The sequence below is a fragment of the Pteronotus mesoamericanus genome, unplaced genomic scaffold, assembly GCF_021234165.1.
Source record: "Pteronotus mesoamericanus isolate MK-2021 breed Mesoamerican mustached bat unplaced genomic scaffold, CSHL_Meso_final contig_56, whole genome shotgun sequence".
NCBI lineage: Eukaryota > Metazoa > Chordata > Mammalia > Chiroptera > Mormoopidae > Pteronotus > Pteronotus mesoamericanus.
Genome location: NW_026555201.1, coordinates 6,007,240 through 6,028,088, shown reverse-complemented (window position 1 = coordinate 6,028,088; position 20,849 = coordinate 6,007,240). Strand labels below are relative to the sequence as shown.

Genomic DNA, 20,849 nt, shown 5'->3' with positions numbered 1-20,849 from the left:
GTCCCTCCCAGCTATACGGTTTTAATTCATAATTTAAGATGTTGCTGTTTTATATTCCACATTAGATATAGACATAGGTTCCATGTTAATGACAATAGCACTTTTAATTTCCCTATTAAAACCTATTGCATGACATGGGGTCAGTTCAAATTGAACCTGTGTTTCCTCATGTGCCATCTGCTACCAAAATGCACTGTTCATAGTTCAGGCAGCAGAGTAGTCAAAGAACAAAAGCTTTTCTTGGCACTTCCTGTACAAATGGCATGTAGATGACTATGAGATTACTCCTAAGAAAATACTGCAAATAATAGCTGTCAACTCATAGCAATTAACAATATGCATTATTAAAAGCAAACACAACTTCCTGTCCATGCATTCTACCTCATGAAATCTTTTTTGATACTTTTGGTTCCCATACATGAACTAGTATTTTTTACATGTGCTCCACAATATTTCTGCTGCAGAATTCAAAAATTACATAGATCACTAAAACCCACAGATCATCTTCAAATCTTCTGTTAGCCACTTGTTAATAATCTTCCCACTGTTTTTGCCAGAGATACAAACAAGTAGCATTATCAATTTGTGTTCCCTACACTTTTCCAGACAAGCTTGCTTTTTAAGGGCCTGCAAAAACGAGACATTAATTCCTCTGGACCTGAATCTTTGGGAAGTTGACCAACAGCATAAAATGCTCAGTCTTTTTCTTCCTTGCTAACACACCCCTTTTAAACTACTGCTTGTGGTCCTTTTGTCCCTGATTTAAACCTATTGTTTAAAAAAAAAAAAAGATTTATTGATTTATTTTTGGAGAAATGAGAAGAGAGGGAGAAAGAGAGAGAGAGAGAAACATCCATGTGAGAGAGGTTACCTCTTGTACATGCCCCGACTGGTAACTGAACCCACAACCCAGGTGTGTCCTGACTGGGAATTGAACCAAGGACCCTTTGTTTTGTTAGGATGACGCCCAACCAATTGAGCCACTCCAGTCAGGACTAAACCTATATATTCTTTGACTACATATATAATCCTCAATTCTCCCTCCTCTTACAATTCTGCTATACTTTACAGAATATGATTTATTATTATTTTTAATCCTTACCTGAGGATATATTTATTGATTTTAGAGAGAGTAAGAAACATCAACGGGCTGCACAACCCCCCACCTCATCTCGTATGTGCCCTGACCAAGGATCGAACCTGCAACCTAGATATGTTTCCTGACCCGGGATCAAACCAACAACATTTCAGTGCATGGGACGATGCTCCAACCAGCTAAGCGACCCGTCTGGGGTTATTATTTTTTTGAATTCTCTGTTGCATCACATTTTAATTCCCTGGGTACAAAAATAATACAATGTTTGAGAATTCATTATGAAAAAAGTAAAAGCAAAGATGATTCTCCCCTACACGTGGCAGCTGAAAATGCAAAATTGTTTGAAAATTTTACTATGTGATTACTACGACTCACATGACATCTTTGATTAGACTCAAAGACCCTTAAGATTGAGAGAATCCAAACTCCTTATCTTACAGGGAAGAAAACCAAAACCCAGAGAGGAGCTAAGTAGCTTGTCCAATGTAATATATCTAACTGGATACATTTATAATCTCACATAAAATTACACATTATCACCTAGGATGGTTCTTTTAACAGTTGAGAAAAGCTCCATGAAGTCTGTTCCCAAAACATGTGCAGGCAGCCACAGAGACAAAATCCTGTGTCTGGAGTCATTCCTTTAGATCAAAACATTATCTCAGAAATTGTGAAATAAATGTAACTGGTTTACATTTATTTCGGGAAATAAATGTAAACGGGAAACGGGAAAGAATAAGAAAAAACAATACTTCGGAGTACTAGGTTCTAAGTCAGAAGGTAAAAAAAAATCACACATAATCAAAAATAACTCTTGAAATCACCCATACTCATAAATCACCCAGAGAGTCCAATACTTATGGATTTATTCATTGGGAACAGACCTATATCTTCTTCTAATGAAGCCAACAAGCCAGGTTTCCTTCAGTAATAGAGTAGGCATTTCTTTTGTTTTTCATCAGATGAAATAGCTGGATAGAATTAAAAGTTGGCTGTTCCGAAAACACCTATCTTTAATTTAAACACAGGACTCGCACTCTGCCAGGGTAAGACACTCAGCCTTAAAAAGGGACTCAGAAATGAAACAAAATCGGAGTCCTGTCTCATTCTATTCTTACCAAGCAACCTATTCTCACTGTGTAAAACACCTGGCCTCATGCACTATTTAACTGTCATTTCTCTCCCACTCTCCTCTTGATTTTGCCTACAAGTACAGGAGAATTTGTGCCATTAAATGTGTACATGATCTGACTTCATTGTACTGCCCTACTCCCGTATTTGCATATGTATATAATGATCTGGGTTAGACACAAGATGTGTAAGTATTGCAAGAGAGATAATTAAAGTCTGGACACAGGCCCACATGAGAAGGGCAGGTCAAGTGCAGTAAAGAGTCAAAAAGCAGCCTGAGGACTCCAGGGTATGTACAAGTGACGAGGGTTGAAGGGAGTAGAGAGATCACTTTTTATGGGATAGAATTTGTTCCCCCGCGAAATCTTCACCATGTTCATAATCTGTCCTTGTATTGGGTTTGACAAGACACATACTAAATATTGGAATACATCCCATTTGATTGATTTTAATTAATGTTCAGGGTTATACTCTCAAGCATATAAGTAACCATATAACTATAGAATTCATACTCTGAAAGAAATTAATCATGAGAATATTTTTCAAATAAGAACTTGATCATGAACAAATGACCTTAGAGTTGAAATAACTAAACCAATACTATGAAGTTCACGCAGCAGGAAAGCCAGACTGCCACAAAAGAGCCATGTGGAAAAACTGCACAGAGGAATAGCGATTATGAACAAGAGTTCTTCTACCTTAGAAAGAAAGGTTTTAAGCTGTGGTGAGCTCATTAAGAAAAGAAAGGGTATGCTCACTACAAAGTTTACCTGTCTCTAAAGAAATAATTACTTCCTGTTAATAAAACATCCATGTCAATGGAACCAGTTCCTATAAACATAAATTGTCTTAATCACAAGCAGATAAAAATCTTCCTGAGCCATGTTTAGCTTAACTCCATTGTAGGGGTCAGCATAAAGGAAACATGAGTCCTTGGGCTTGCAATTGAGTGTGCCTGGTGTCCTGATAAATTAGCCCAAATCCACACTCGGGTGGCAGAGGGTTCCCCCACCAGGTCCTCTCATAGGACTCCAGGCATTTTCACAACTTGACCACACAAAAGAACACACCAGGCAAGTACAGGAACGCCTAGCCCTTTCGTAAGATTGTAGCTATACAAACACAGGTGTCTACATAGCAATTTTAATGAACTTTGCATTGAATATTCCAAAGAACAGTAGCGACCTCAGCATTCCATCCATTGTCTCAATGGAGAAAGCTACCCTTAAAGAGACCACAAAAGAAAAAAAAAAACCCAATAAACAAAGGTTTATGAAACACTTCAACAGCCACATAAAATACTTGTTCTAGAGAGACAATATATTTTTCAAACCACAAAGCACATTAAGCAAAAATGTTTAATTAACCTTAATTGGGTCCCTTCATTACTTGACAATGTAAATGGATGGAAACTACTACTTAAATATTCAAACCTTCATTTTACATGCAAGTGGCTTCCAGCAAATGATAAAGCAATATTCCGGTGTGAGTGTGAAAGATGGCAGTGAATTCTGGTCCTTTATAAAGGAGGAGTCAGATTCCACCAGTCCCCGGTTGGTTTAACTGCCAGGCTTCCAGCGAGTTGTTTTATAAAAGGGGGCCTCGCCCTAATAAATTAAGAGTGAACAGTGGAAATGTCAAAATTGCCTGCACTCAATGAAGCTCTAGACCACTTGGTGTCCAGTCTTCAGAAAAATGACTCCTTAAAAAAAATTATGTTGTGCAATGGTATCTTTTTAAAAAAATAATAAGGATGATGATGATGATGATGATAACTGGGAAGATCTACATGAGCTGCCTGCAGCCCGTGTAACTTGCCCAGCTGAAGGTGGTGGTGAAGTTAAAGCCAGTTCTCTCCCTTTCGGAGGTGCGCGCTGGCAGCCAGGGAAAGCCACCGGGTTTCCAACTCCCTACGGGTTTGACGGGACTAGGATTAGGACTGGGATTGGCTCGTACGAAGCCCCGGGTGGCTCAGCCAGGGGCTTGAACTGTCCCTCGCAACCTTTCTCCAACGCAGACCCCAAGTTATAAATGCAACTCCCCGAGAGCACAATGACAAGAAAGCACACAAAAGGAGCAAGGCGGCCGCTCCCATCCTTACCTTTGACTTGACTTTCATATTCGGCTATGATCTCTTTGTCCTTTTTGAATCTGCTCGGAGTGGACATTATCCAGCTGTTCTGGGCTTGCTTTCAATGGGCAAGTTCGGTTAGGTGGTCACAAACCAGTCTCCTTGCACAGGCGGAGAGTTGTACTCTCACACGCCGGGAACCCACAGGCAGCACCGACAGGCGGTAAAGAAGGACGAAGAGGAGGAAAAAGGGAGCGAGCCGAGTACTAGATTAACCCGGGCGCTGGCACCATACTCCCCGTATCGAACTGCCGACGGCGATCGGGAGGGGAGCCCGGGGCTCGGAGCCAGAGAGGCCCGACGCTCAGGCAAACTCCAGCGAGCGAGTAGCGGGGGGCGTTTCCCTGCTTACCCCACCCGGAGCCGGGCCACTTCCTCTACGACCGCTGGGCGGACGCGGTGTTCGCGCCGGCGCTCCGCACCATTGTTACAAACCCGCACAGTGCGCTCGGGGCAGGGCCAGCGGGAGGGGGCGGGCGCCGGAGAACGCTCCCACCGCGGGCGCAGCGACCCTCCTCCCTGCCAGCTCCAGACGCCGGCTCGGGCGCTCAGTGGTCCCGCCGGGGCTGGGGATGCTGCTGCCGCGCCCGGAGCTCTTCCGTCGGCAAAGGCTGTTGCTGCCTCCCGGGGGGTCAGAAGAAGCCGCAGTCCTAAAACGAGTCCAGTCGAAGCCAGGAGGGCGGTTGCAGCGCCGTTCGAACGCGTCCTGGGAGCAGCCCCGCCGGAGTTTAGGTCTCCAGAGCCCGCTCAGCTAGGGGCCTCTGCCTCTGGCCAAGTGGAGCCGAAGCTACCTCCTTCTCCTTGTCTCCCTTTCCGCTGCTGCCCCCAGGAGGCCGCCGGTGACACTCGCACCGGGAGGAGCCGCGCCCCCAGTGGCCGCCAAGTTGCCGGCGCGACCACGGCCCGCAGCTCCTGGCGCCCAGCGAGAAAGCTGCCGTGGTGGCGGCCAGGCAGACCGCGCGGGACTCCGAGAGGTGGGGCGAGGCTCGCGGGAGGGGACAGCGCGGTCACCCTAGCCGTTCTCCGTCCCCGCCCCGCCGGGCGAGGAAACGCGTGGTCGGCTCGGGAAGATGGATGCCTCCTGTGGCCAAGCGCAGCCCCGCCCCGTCCCCCGCGCTGCCTCCGCTGTGCTCCGTGCGGGCCGGGACCGCAGCCCCAGCAGCTGGAAAACCCCGTCGCAACCAGGGGGATTCTTTTTGGCCGAGGGTGGTAGATTTGAAGGAGGCTCTTTTCAGGCTCCATTGCAGAATTGCGGAGTTGAATGTCTCCATGACAGAAAGGGATGTGACTCCGAGATGCTGGACCCTCGTAAGAAAACTGGAGACTGGTGAACGATGTGGCTCTTAAAAATCAAAGGATAGCGAAGCTCCTCAATCGAAACGGAGAAAATACCTACCTCGAACACAATATCCTCCTCCTAGAAGTAGCTCGGGTGGCTAGGATGGTGGGAAAGACGGGGTGTGGGAATAGGTCACACCTAGGAGGTCACTAGTTTTTTGACAGGACACATTTACCGCTTGTGACTTTTCCTGACTCCTTTCAAGCCCCTCACAAATATTACAGGCCTCGTTTGTCAAAGTGGTGTGTCCAAAGGTGTGCCCAGTATGAAAATGTTTTCCCTGCAAGATCTGAAGAGAGTAGGGAATTAGGTTTTGATCATTCATTCATGTATCCAGAGATAAACTTTCAAGTTCTTCCTGTGGGCCAAACACCACGCTAAGAGCTAGGGATTCAGTGATTAGGACCCAGCCCTAAAGCATCATTACAGTCTATTGTAATGAATAAATAAATAATTATAGGCAGCACAATAACGCCGTAAGAGAGAGAGAGGAATACTCCCAGCTTTGGGAGCCCTGAGAAAGGAAAAAGGGACAGAATAAGAGATTTGGGGAGAAAGGCTTTCTAGAGTAGTGGTATTTGAACTGGATTTAATGGATGAATAGTGAGTAATTCGCCATCCCAAAGAGTTACGGGTTGCATTTCACGGGTAAAGGGGGGGGATCATACTCGGGGCAATTGCAAATGGAGTTACTAGATGTCCTCCACTAAAATACCAGATCTCTGATAGGTGAAAAATAGTAATAAAAATGCATGTTTCAACTGATAGTGTGTGCACGTTGTTTTTAATTGTACAGCTTCAAAGATTTTTTTTAAAGCAAATCTCTTTCTTTATAACAACCAAATAGAATATAAGAAAAAAATTAAAATTTTAATTAAAGTTTTTTTTTTCCATTTTGCCACACAGGAGATTTGCTATGGAACATTGAATGCCCTAATTTCTTGTGTAAGAGTGTAGGGTGAAGAACCAGAATGTCTAAAGAAGAGGCTGGGAAGGAAGGTCAGGCATTCTGTGCTGAGCTCTTGGGCCTGGTTCTGCGGACAGCAGGGAGCCTTTTAAGTGCAGAAGTGTCATAATCACACAGATAACTGTTGGCAGTGTGGAAAAAATGGGTTGAGCATAGGGAGAGAGAGATCAGAGGCAAGCATTGTGCTTTAGTGATTATTGTAGCCAAATCTATATGTGATTCATATCATCCATCCATGGTGCTACTGGAATTTATATTTGCACCTGAGAAGTGCAACTTATTATCTCAGTTTTAATCTTCTTTGAAAGAAAGTTAATATTTAAAATTTAGGAACAGTATCTTAATTATATTTGATTTCATAATGGTATCCTTTAAGAGTCAATAAATTTTTTTGAATGTTAATGTCTCAGTATCAGTACCCACTGTTTTATTGTTGCTGAGGAAAACATTTTGCATACATTCTTACAAGAACCCTACAAGGTGGACAGCATTGTCCTGATTTTGCAGAGGAGAATCTGGAAAGTTCGGTAAATGTATAAAGGCTTGCGTAGGCCAGAATTCTAGTCTGTATCAGCTTGCCTCCAAAGTCAGTTTTCCTAATTTTCCATTCTGCCTCCTATGAACTTACGGTCTTTTTAAACATGTGAAACAGGTTCACCTATAGTGAAATGTGTTTGAATGATTCATAGTTTTCCCTTCGTGAAGCTCTTCTGATCCAGCCGTTCAGTCTGATTAACAGTCTGATTGTTCTTTTCATAGTTTTCTTTTTCAGGTTTTCCTTATCTTTCCCATATTTAAGAGTCTGCTTTGCCTTACAAAGGTAGATATGGAAAATGCCTTTGACTTAAAATTCAGAGAGCCAGGGGTGGCCCAGGTTTGGGAGATAGGTAACAATGATTCTAATTCTGTGACTTTGCTCCACCTTGTGGTAACTGTTTTCTTAGCTATAAAACTGGGGTGGCTGTGCACTTGGCCGCCTAGAGTTTACCACCCCTGCCACACTACCGCTCTTCAAGGGACGTGTTCTGAGAAATTTGGAGGGCCTGACAGTGGCTAGTATTTTTCTTTCAGGACCACCTCAAATTTCCAGAAGTAGAAATTACTATACCCTCTGACCATATACCCTGGAGCAGGTAGGGATCTTTGCAGTCACAAAATAAACTACATCATACTACAGTTTCACTTTGGCCCAGTGGTAATTTAAATCATTGTTTAAAAGTTAAATACAAATAGCTCTGACTGAGTGGCTCAGTTGTTTGGAGCGTCATCCTGTACACCAACAGGTTGCAGGTTCAATTCCTCATCAGGGCACGTACCTAGGTTGCAGGTTCGATTCCCGGTCATGGTGTGTGTAGGAGTCAGCTGATTAATGTTGCTCTCTTATATTGATATTTCTCTCCCTCTCCCCCCGCTTCTCTCTAAAAACAATAAAAACATACCCTTAGGTGAGGATTTTTAAAAAGTTAAATACAAACACATTAAAGATTCAATGTCAAATTCACACAATTTTTTAAGCTATGGTTTCAGCATCTAAGAATTTCATGATCAAAGTAGACCATCCTTCTTTCCTTCATGTAAGGGATTTGTTCTCATCTAGCCATTGGGATGGAAAAGTTGATATAGCCGTGCCAATATCCTAGATTTTGTTCTTGGATCCAGTCAGAGCAGCAGAATAGCCACTGTTGTGCAATCATGTCTTCTGTTGTCTGGACTTCTTGACCTTTTGGCCTCTCAAATGCTTGAAGCAGTGCTTTCAGAGAATTGCGTTTTGGTATCATGTCCTGGGGCAGTGTTTTATAAAGTGCAACCTTACATCAGAGTCACCTTGGAGTCTGTTTAGAATTCAGTCACAGGGGACCTCCTCTACACTTAAGGCCACATTTCTCAGCTTTCATGTGCATCCAAGTCACCTGGGAATCTTGTTAAAATAAGTTTGTGATGCCTCCTGGAGTGCGGTCTGAGATTCTGCATTTCTAATAACCCAAGCCATGCTGATAACACTGTCACAAACGCCACACTTTGAGTAGCAAGGACCTACAGGGCCCAAACTTTGGCTGAGGAGGAATTCCCCATTTGATTCTCCTGAGTCAGAATCCTTGCCCAAGGCCAAGGGTTAGTAAAAGGATATCCTCACAAAAGATTTGCTGCATTTACTCAAGTAATGTTGACCTTGTTAAGATTTTTTTTTTTCCAATTTAATGTAGCTCTAAGAAACTGGACGTTTTTCTCTTCCAAGATAATAAAAATTTTGTTTTAACCTTTTCATCTAAAAAATGGAGATAATAACTACAACCCAAATAGGTTGTCGTAGCGTAAATGCAGGGTGGGCAGGGCAGGGAGCATAATGGGGGAAAAATGGGGACAACTGAAATTGAACAACAATAAATTTTTTTTTTTAAAAGAGTAAATGCAAAGTATATATCAAGCACTTAGCACCAAGCTACACACCTAATAAGTGCTAAATAAATATTGGTTGTTCTTGTCATTGTTATTATTAATTTGGTGCAGCAAGTTAACTTCCATGCTTATCAAAAAACTCTTGCTGTCTTGAAGGATCTTATAGTGTGTTTACCTGTGTCTTACCTCCTTGTTTAAATCTCCTATCTTAATTGAGAATTTCTTTGGTCTTAATGGGTTTGTTTTGTAATTTATTAGTTTACTGGGTCTGCATTTCCTATATACTACCTCAAATCTTTTATAGACTGATTTTATCGTCTATTCAGTTCTAATCAACAAATATTTATTGCTGTTAATGTAACAGAGTGAAATGCTTAGCCTCTCTGACTCCATCTTGTTCAAGCCTGCTCCGTTCCCATGGCCTTCAGGTTAATAGCTTCTGCTTAGCCTTGCTATAGACATGCTAATCATTAGAGGAATTGTGCCTTTAGCTTGAGCAGAAAGGGTCCCCCACCCCGCCCCCACCCCAAAGCAGAAAGTGCCTCTCCCAAGGAAATAAAAGACGTATGTACAAAAATCTTTGTTTATCAAAGATTTACAGAAACCTCATGACCAGACTCCCACCAACCAGAGTCAACAGACTAAAACAAAGAAGTTTCACAATCTTCCTCTGACCCCTGCTGGTGCTTAGATGTCTGCAGTCATTAGTCACCTATTGTATCTTCTGTTTTCCCCTTCCCTTGACATAAAAGGAGCTGAATTCTGTATTTTTTAAAGATGGACTGAGATGCCACTAGAGTTCCCATCTTCTTGGCTTGCTGGCTTTCGAAATAAAGTCTCTTCCCTTGCCCAACGCCTCTTACTCAGCTTATTGGCTGCCATGTGGTGAGTGGCATGAGCTTGGACTTGGTTATATACTAGGTTGAACTATCAGACATTGTTGATATTTGACCATTTTCAACATAAAGGAGGGCAATGCCATATGATTCAATGAAATAGAACACCACATTCTACAATGGGTGTAAACAAAATTCAGCAATTAAAAACTCACTTCCAAACATCCGAGTGAAGGTTCAATTGAACCCTGCTCAGATCTAAAGAAATCCCACTCACTCATAGGTTGGATTTGTGAATTGTCAGGTAGTCAGTTAAGAGATATTAACTGTTGTTAAAAACAAACAAACAAACAACAACAAAAAAAACCCTTGGCCCATAATGTAACAGCAGCTTGTGGAAATGGACCGTATAAATAACCATTTCCCCTTTTTGGCATCAGAGTAGTAAAGAAAAGCTGTCAAAAAACCTTGCCAATATCATTCTGACACTTTTTCCCTGGTAGGGAAGAGTGTAGGATGCAACACAAGGAGGGTGAGTTTAAATGGGGCCTCTGAGCAGTCAATGCAAGAAATACGAAGGAGAGCAGCAGGAGAGAACAGATTGAAAAGAAAGAGGTGAAGAACCTAAAGGTCACAGGAATAGAAAAAGCAAAAGAGAACAATAAAATAGATGATTCTTTTAAAATGTTCAGTTATATCATTCAGTTCCCCTCCCCTCCAAAAAAACTTGTCTCTGGTTTTCAAGAAAACTCTTTAAAGCTAAAAATAAATCACAGTTTTAAAATATCTTTAATTTTCTTTGAAAAAAACTGCTTTATAATATTTTTTTACCAACTGCTCAAAATCACCTATTCCATTTTGTACAAAACAGCATTAAAATAGAATTTGCCATGTTCACTCTCATATTCATAATTTCCAAACTCCCACCCATAACCCTCTTCTCATCAGAGTCACTATTTTTGCTTTGAAATCCTTCTACAACTTCCTGTGTGGCTGCTGCACAATGTAAGCAGGATATGAATATTCAATGAGCTCATCCTGATGAAAGTATTAAATCCCGTCACTTCTAAAAGAAAAAAAGATGGTGTTATCACTCAGAGGAAAACCCCAAAGTTAGGCAAGAAGTGGCAGCTGCAATTCATTTGCCATATTCAAAGGTGGATTAGTATGTAAAGTCAACTCCAACTAGAAGATTTATTACTCCAAGAAATGGATATTTCCTACTGCTTATATTTTAAGAAATAAATGATGGACTCCTCCTTTCTTGACATTATATCTTGGCAACGCCTGTTTTAAAGCTGCCTAATTTTGTTGCCTGTCTGAACACAGAGTTATTTCTTTACACGTAGATGTGCCCCTGGTGAGGGAACCAGGGAAGACAGGGTTGGTAAATTGAACTCTATTTAAATAGAATGGAGATGTTTGCTATTTAATAGAATCTCAAGGTACAGTCTTTTGTACAGCAAAGAACATCTTTAAAAAATGATTATTCTCTGTTCTAATGTTTTGTTATAAATTTGAACCTTTATGTATTAGGTTTTTTTAAAGCTGTAGTTCTTAAACCAGTTAGAACCAATGCTGTCTTAAATGTTTTTATTTGTGTATTTTTTTTATCAGTTTTAAGTTTACAGAGGGCAGAAAACATAAGAGAACATAAATAAAATTTTATCTATTCACACAATGGAATTTAACACAGCAGCGATAAACCAACAACTATAGTTATACTTAATAACACAAGTGATTCTTACAAACATGATGTTGAGTAAAAATAAGAGAAACAAGTCCTACAGGACTACATACAACAGGAAACCACTTTTACAAAGTGCAAAAACATGTTTAATCAATAGTATATGTTCAGGAATACATTATATAATTTTTTAAAAAAGACGATGATAAATAAAATTCAGGGTAGTGGTTACCTCTCAAAGGAGGAAATAGGCATCAGAAAGGGAAGTATGTTGGTAGATAGAACTTACAAGGGGGTGAGTTTACAGGTGATAATTATGGTATTATGCATCATAAGTATGGTACATATATACATATGTATTTGTGACATTTATTTTTACTTAGTTTATTTTTTGCTACATATTCATTTTTAAATGTAAATTTAAAAATGGAAGGGGAAAAATGCAGGTGAATTCATTCATATTATTAAGGTTTGTTTATTTATTTATAATGCACTAAAGGTCTATTGAGCAAATTCCACGTGTGGTTATTGTTACGGGTGCCAGAGATCCGGTGATGAGTGGAGACAGATACGGTTCTTGGAGTCTTATGTTTCAGTGAAAAGAGAGAGGAAGAGAAATTTTTTCTTCTGCTGGACTGTTGTTTGAGGTTCTAAGATTTGCTTCTATGAGGAGGTCCATCCTGAACCAAAAGCTCAGAGACACAAGTGTGGAATTGAAAAATGCAGCCATACTTGGTGCCTGGGTTTGAGGCCCTAGACCAGTCTGTACCAGACTTCACCCAAATTGCTGCACTTCTGTTTCTGTGAACAAGCAGGTTCCCCTGTGTTGCTGATGCTGTTCTTTAAGCTGGTTTGACATGGGTTTTCTGGCGTTTGTAAGATAGCAAGTGCTAATGGACACAGCCCCATTGCCAGGGGTGGCATTGGTAACTCAGAGTAGATATATTGATTAACTTACTTCCTAATATGGCAGCTAGTTTATCATTTTCATAGGGCTTTCATATGCCATATGGATATAGGGGGTCAACTATATAGTGACAGATGGAAACTAGTCTTTTGGCAGTGAGCACACAATGGTATATGCAGGTATCAATTTATAATGTTGTACCCCTGAAACTTTAATGATGTTATTAACTAATGTTACCTCAATAAAAAACCCCAAAATGAAAAACAACCCCCAAAACTACCTTATAACAGAAAAGCAGGGTTGAAGGGACTTGCATATGGCCATCCAGGATAGAAGTCCCTGAAACTTGAACACAGGCCTCGGGACCCTAAGTCCTGCGGATTTTCTGTTAGCCCCTAAGGACCAAAGAACTCAAGTTTACTGATATAAAAGTCCCCCAGGACTGGTGAATTTACATGGGCTTCCTATGGAGAGCATAATGAAATCACATGCTCTCATTTTATTTTAAATGATGAACTATTCCATGCATACAGAAAAAGAAAATAAATATCGCATGTTTGCATTTATCAAGCTTTATCAAATCTAATGTTGCTATGTCTGCATTATATCTCATTTTCTCACTTTTTTTTTTTTTTGGAAAGAAATAAACATTGCTATATCATTAAAGGTCCTGTGTATTCCTCTGCCAATCTGTCCTTCTCCAGAGTAATTTTTATCCTAAAATTTGTGTTATCCTTCACATGCATGCTTTTATGCTTTTAATACATGCGTATGTACTCAGAAGCAATATGTAGTAGCAATGTTTAAAACATGTAGTGTTACAGAGCAACAGAGCAGTGACACAAATTGCCCTGCCCTGGTGAATACCTAAGGCTTGGCCCCATACAGCTTACAGTGTGCCTTTTCTACAACAGGCTATACTATTAAGACAGAGAGTCAAAGCTGCTACCAAATACACAGAAACAAACACAGGGAGGAGACAAAGAAACATGGTCCAAAGGAAAGAACAGAGCAAAACCCCAGAAAAAGAACTAAACAAAATGGAGATAAGCAACATATCCGATGCACAGTTCAAAACACTGGTTATTAGGATGTTCCAGGAACTCACTGGATACTTCAATGGCATAAAAAAATACCCAGGCAGAAATGAAGGGTGCATTAAGTGAAATAAAGAAAAATCTACAGGGAACCAACAGTAGAGAAGATGAAGCTGAGAATCAAATCAACGATTTGGAACACAAGGAAGGGAAAGGCATTAAATCAGAACAGCAAGAAGAAAAAAGAATTCAAGAAAACAAGGATAGGTTTAGGAACTTCTAGGATGTCTTTAAACATAACAGCATCTGAATCATGGGGTGCAGGAAGGAGAGGAGGAAGAGCAAGAAATTAAACATTCATTGAAAGAATAATGAAAGAAAATTTCCCTAATTTGGTGAAGGAAACAGACATGCAAGTCGAAGAAGCATAGAGAATCCTAAACAAGATGAACCCAAAGAGGACCACACTAAGACATATCATAATTAAAATGCCAAAGGTTAAAGATAAAGAGAGAATCTTATAAGCAGAAAGAGAAAAGCAGATGGTTACCTGCAAAGGAGTTTCCATATTACTGTCAGCTGATTTCTCAAAACAAACTTTGCAGGCTAGAAGGGACTGGCAAGAAGTATTCAAAGTGATGAAAAGCAAGGACCTACAACTTAGATTACACTATTCAGCAAAGCTATCATTTAGAATCGGAGGGTAGATAAAGTGCCTCCCAGGCAAGGTAAAACTAAATAAGTTCATAATCACCAAGCTATTATTACATGAAATGCTAAAGTGAATTATATATATATATATATATATATATATATATATATATATATATATATTATATATATATATGATGATCAGAATGATGAACATTAAAATGCAGTAAATTCACAGCTATCAATAATTGAAGCTAAACAATGAACTAAGCAAAAAAGCAGAACAGGAACAGAATCATAGATATGGAGATCATTTGGAGGGTTATCAGTTGGGAGGGGGAAGGTAGAGAATGAGGGTAAACGTGCAAGGATTAAGAAGTACAAATTGGTAGGTACAGAAGAGACAGGGGGATGTTAAGAACCATATAGGAAATGGAGTGGCTAAAGAATTTATACGCGTGACTCATTGACATGAACAAAGCGGGGAAAATTGCTGGAGGGAATGGGGTACTGGCTGGAGGCGGGCAATGGGGTAAAATTGGGACAACTCTAATAGTATGATCAATAAAATATATTTTAAAATAAATAAATGTAAAGTAATATAGTATTGTTGTTTTAAAATTTTATATGAATAGTATCATATAGTACACATCACTCTTTAATTTGCTGTCTTTTATTCATGTTATTTTTGAGATTTGTGGCAGGCAGGAAAATGCCCACCCCGAGCCTGGTGCCATGCCGCCCTACCCCGAGGTTCCTTGTCTTAATCCCTGGAACCTGTGAACATGTGACCTTCCATGGCACAGGGAAATTAAGTTTGCAGGTGGAATTGACTTTAAAGGAAGGAGATTATGCTGGATCATCTGGGTGGGCCCAATGTAATCACAATGGTCTTCCTCAATTAAAGAGAGGTAGAAGGGGGAGAACTGGGACAGAGCATCGTGAGAAAGACTCAGCATGACGTTGCTGGCTTTGATGATACAGGAAGGATGCCACAAGCCAAGGAAGGTCAGTGCCCTTCACAAGCTGGAAAAGGCAAGTAAACAGACCCTCCCATTCAGCCTTCAGAAAGGAGCACAGCCCTGCTGGCGCCTTGATTTCAGGCTAGTGCACTCCATTTTGGATTTCTGATTTCCAGGAATATAAGGAAAAGGTGAACATTTGGTATTATTTTAAACCATTATGTTTTTGGTAATTTTTTAAATAGCAGCCATAGAAAATGAATACAAGACTTTTATATAGGCTTAATTTATTCATTTTAACTTTGATGTAGAATTCCATTGTATGTGTTCTTTGCCTATTCTCAAAATTTTATTTGGGAGATTCAATCATGTTGCTGCATGTACCTGTAGTTTGTATAGTTTCATTAGTTTTATATTGAATAATTATAACACATTTCATTTCTCTTCTCTTGATGGACATCTATGTCATTTCCAATTGTTTGCTGTTATAAACCATGTTGCTATGAATATATTTGAATTTTTCTCCGTATGCACATGGGCAAGAGTTTCTTATAGGGTGGTGGGCTGATAACCCACTGGGATAATGAGTGTAATGTGCAGCCAGGTTTTTAACTTAAGGGGAGTGGAATTGCTGGATTACAGGGCTATGCATCATTAACTTTACTGCATGTGCTAAATTGCTCTCCAATGTGGTTATACCTATTTCAACTCTTCCAGCAGAGCGTGAAGGTGCCCAAATTTGACTTTTAAATTTTTGCCAATATGATGAACCTAAACTGGTATCTCCTTTTTATTTCAATTTGTATTTCCCTGATTACTAGCAAGGATGAACCTGTTTACATGTGTTTATTGGCTGTTTGTCTTTCCCCTTCCTTGAATTGTCTGAGTAATGTGAAACAATACAGGAGACACAGTCACTTGAACAGGATATGCGCCTGTGAACATGTAATTGGATCCTCATAGGCTTTGATGGTTATTTAAGTAGGACTTATTTGACTTCCATAATGTTAAGTGAAATTTACATGAGGAACTAATGCATGTATTACATTTAATAAGATATAAGTAATCACATTTGTTTTTTCACATGAAGTTACTAAATTCTTTAAGGTCTGAGAAACTTGAACACTGGTCTTTTGACAAAAATTTCTTCTTTTTGGGTTTCTGTGCGGTCAAACTTCAATAACACAAACTCATCTTTCATTTAATAATGAAAAGATTCTGGATTCTAACCAGTTCATTTAAGAATGAAAAGCTCCTAACAATGGATGTCGACTTGATTCTTACCTTGTAAAGGAGAGACTTGCCAAAAAATCATGCCTGGGCGGTGGTGGCCGGGTGTTCTGTTCAATGGTTCTAAAACTGCTGTGTGGGAGACAATCGCTCACTCAGAAGACCTCTCCTTTCAAAATTTAATAGCATTCTTTTTCCCGGTTGCGTACTCTCCTCCCTGCCTCAGCGCAGAAATAACAGAAGCTAACTCAGGAAACCGCTCCCTCTTCTGGATACAGCTGAAACTGCACCGTGAATGTCATCCATCTTCCATGGCATATTACAATGAAAATTTTCTGTATTCCTACTTTATAACCTAAATTTATAAAACTATATAATATGTAAAAATTTCAAAATGATATACAGGGTTTGCAATAGTAGGCTTACAGTTGTTTTTATGGAAAATACAATAGTTAATAATACAAGAATAAACTGTTTTGAGCACACACAACCGTGAACCTACTTTTGCCCCACCCTGTATTTTACCTACATCCCATCTCACATCTATCTGTTATAGATATAATTATAAAGGTAAGTACTTGATAAACAACTTGGATTGTTTTCTCTTTTCTCCTGTGTGATAATAAACTATTTTAAGATATTATCAATTGATCATTTATTCTTGATGATGTCTTTTCCTTATATACTATTCTTTGTTTTAAGCCTGTCAATGTAAGAAACATCTAAACGTGTAAAGAATTTTTATAAGAATTCACTTGAGCCCCAGGGTACGCCTGGAAGCAAGATCTCAATGGAATGAGTAAAATGCTTCCTAGAATGACAGTTTGCAGCTCCTTTTATGCATTTGGGATTAAGGATGATTACATGAAGGTGGGAGAAAGCAAGGTGAGAATCAGGTTAGACGATAGTTAACAAGATTATGTGCTCTGTTGAGCAAGATTTCTCTTCCGAGTAGACTGAAAAGAGGCATTTCAAAGGTGCATTAACCTACTGCACAGGAACAATGGACAGGGCTTGCTTAAGACAAAGAGAAACCTTTTACTAAAGGCATTATATACCTGGGCCATGGTTACCTACCATGAGAGGCCTAGTTAGGAATTTATGATCAGATCATCTCATGAGGTCACTTTCCATAGGACCCCCCTTTTTTTGGTCCACAATCCTGATATTTACCTAGTTCTCTGGTGTATTTTTTTCCACAAAAGTTGACGCACCAAGAATAATAAACTTTATTATACCAGCCTGTGTTTCTTCCTTTACTTTCCATTCCTCCCTTCCCTCCTTCCCACTTTTCCTCCTCCCCAACCCCCACCCTGCCTTTTTCTTATCCTTTGTAACTAAGTAGATACATTTTACTATGTGCGAAAGGAACAAATTTTCCTTCACCCTCAGGGTTCCTCTGACTGGTCTAATAATCAGACATAAGACATATTAGCCAGAGAAAATAACCAAATTTAATACATATATATGTATGGGAACTCCACATACATGAGAGTCAGACCCCACATGCAGGAGAGGGTCAGAGATAGAAAGGGGATTGAGGTATATGAGACATCTTAGCAACGGATGATATAATGCACCTTGGGGGCTCTAAAGGTTCATGGCAGGATGCTCAGAGGTTTTGTAAATAGAAGTTTGCCCTGCCCTATAGATAGGCCAGTCTCTGATAATCTCCTATTATGGGCAAGGCCCCTAATTCAAGTCCTTCCAGGCAGCCAAGGGAGGGGCATAGGTTTCTCTTGAGCCTGAAGCTGAAGTTGCCTTTCACTCAAAACAATCTGCATACCATTAAGGCATGTCTTGGGGTGACTTATGCTGGACACCCACAACTACAATGTGTCAAGGAGGAAAAATTATCCTCTACTCTTGAAGATTTTCTGGATGGACTAATAATCAAATCCACATGAAGTGGAGTAGCAGGAGAAAAACAAATCAAAGTTTAATAACATGTATGCCTCCTGTATGCATTGGAGACACGCAAGAACACTGAGTAACTCACCAAAATGGCAGGAGCCATAGCTTTAAATACCACCTTCAGCTAAAGACAAAACTTACCCCCTTTTTTGGAAAAAACTCTCTTAACAGTAAAAGAGGACACACAATAATCATTGTAATAAAATGATTTCATCAAAAATACATCTTGACAGTTGAACAGCCCAGGCCGTAATTTCCCCTGTGGCGGCTGCTCTGGCAGCAGCTTCACCTTGAGCACAGATGTAGGACTCCCGGGGACAGAGACTGCAAGCCACAGAGAAAGAACAGAGTTTCCTTTCAATTGGTAACTTTTAAAAATATTTGTATTTGTGCTATAGAAAATAATGCTACTAGAGTGTACAAAACTCAGATACATTTTTGTCTAATTGACTCACTTAAATAACTATAGCCCTGAATATGGCATTTTAATTAGTTTTCTTGGTAACAAATGTAATTAATGACTAAACATCAATAATATGTGATATTTGTGAAAAGTAATTCTCATTAGACATTTAAGTAGTTACATATTTATGGAGGATTTATAGGAATAATTATTTTTTTTATTGAGGTATAATTGACCTAATGTTACATTAGTTTTAGGTGTACAGCATAGTAATTTGATATTTGTATATTCTGGAAAATGATCACAATAAGGAGCCTAGTTAACGTCTTTCCGCATATGTAGTTACAAAGAACTTATCTCTTGTGATAAGGACTATATTAGAAATTATTATACCATGTTATTTCAGAAGTTCTGTTTGCCACATATAGCTTTCAATCTCTAATTACTTTATAGATTACTAATATATCTCACAGGTAAGGTTTTCTACACAATATTTTGTATTTTCCTAAATTTGTAATTACTCTCAGTAACATTATTTCTGCAATAATTTGCTACCTAAAAAGATTTTTTTTTTTAAAGAAAATTTGCCTAAATCAAATATGAATGTGAAGAGCAGTAAAAGGATGGAACTTGGTGATAAATTGGAGGGATAGGGAAGAATAAATAAAACTTTACAGATTCCAGCTTGAGAAACAGCATGGTTAGTGACACCATCTGAAACTGGAAAAGTCAGCATTCATGTTGCCTCTCACTACTCAAACCAATAGATACAGACAAGAACTGAATCCTTATGGGCACTTTATTCAGATGCCTTTGATCTGAGAAGATGGTGGGTTGTGTACCCTCAAAAATCATGTTAACATCTCACCTCAAGCCAGAAGAAAGGGTAGGTAAGGGGTATGGAAAAAAGGTTAATTGGATAAGAGTTCAGTGCAGCTGCATTTCCCTAGTACTTCTTTATCTGTTGATCAACACTTCTTTATCTGTGCCACAGAGTTCCCTCCCTGGAGCACAATGGCTCAGATACCGTCTCCATCACTTGAAGACCCCCTGGGGCACAAAGGTTGAATTGCTTGTCCACCTCCTGGAGTCACTTAGGTCTTGCACTCCAGTTCCTGGAACTGCTTTCCACTGCGTTAATCACTTGGGCTTACGAACTAAGGCTAAATCTTTAACTCTTGAGTTCCCCTATTACATTTACTGAGATTAAGAAGGTTTGGGAGGAAACAGGTATGTATGTCTGTGTCTTGGAAGAGGAAGATAATAAATACAGGTTTAGTTATACAGATTAACATTCATGGAAGATATCTAAATGGAGCTCAGAGTCATTTTAGGACCAGTGACACACTCAGGTGCCAAACAACTGGAAGCAAAGTGGGACTCTAATTCCTTCTGAGGATACTCAGGAACTACCACCCCAGTGAACTGGTTTTCAGTGGTCCCTTCTGTGATGAATTCATTCTGATGGAGGGAGACCACTGAAACCTTTTGTTTGCACAGTCAGTGGTTCTAACTAACCTAGAGGGAGTTAACTTGAGTAGCCTACCACCCAGGAGCCTCAGTCCCCTCCTGAACTGGTGCACCTGGAAGGTCTCAGGCTCAGCTGATTTTAGAAGGGAAAAATGCTGCCCCCATGTCTTTTTGCTGATACTGAAAGATGCCACTAAATCTACATACCCTTTAAATTCAACTCAAGACAAGTCTAGAAGCTAAACTCTGGGACAGACAGGGTTTTTCCCTGAATTCCCATTGCTCTTTGTAAATACATCTACTGGAATTCTTGGCACACATATTCTGTAATTATTTATGTAGTTCTCTCTCCTACCAGGACAGAACTAGTTTTTAAATTTAAATTTTTGTTCCTACCATCTAGAATATCAATATTTAATATATAAGTGCATTCTGCTGTCTGGTTACTTCCTGAGCTGGAAAATTATCTGGTGTTGATAGAAAAGCAACCTGGAATAGTGGAGTCCCATTCCAGCATTGGTCTCAAACTGTATTTCTGGTTCAATGAAGTTTTGAATTCAGACCTTGATATTTTTTCTGGAGCTTCAAACCTCATGGACTCCAACTTTGTGACACAAACCACCAGAAGTGTATAGGCAGATTTCCAACTAGTTCTAGAGGCAACTGATGGCTTAGAATTGGTCTCAATGTT

General features: G+C 39.8%; 1 protein-coding gene across 2 annotated transcripts in view; it reads right to left on the bottom strand.

Moving 5' to 3' along the window:
* SRGAP1 (SLIT-ROBO Rho GTPase activating protein 1) overlaps window positions 1-4,549 on the bottom strand; it is a 251,609-nt gene extending 247,060 nt beyond the window's left edge. For both annotated transcript variants that reach the window (XM_054580037.1, XM_054580038.1), the window contains exon 1: window positions 4,329-4,549. In XM_054580037.1, coding sequence (XP_054436012.1) covers window positions 4,329-4,395 — 67 coding nt within the window. In that variant the 5' untranslated portion in view covers window positions 4,396-4,549. The remainder of the gene's footprint in view (window positions 1-4,328) is intronic.
* Between the last annotated feature and the right edge of the window lie 16,300 nt (window positions 4,550-20,849).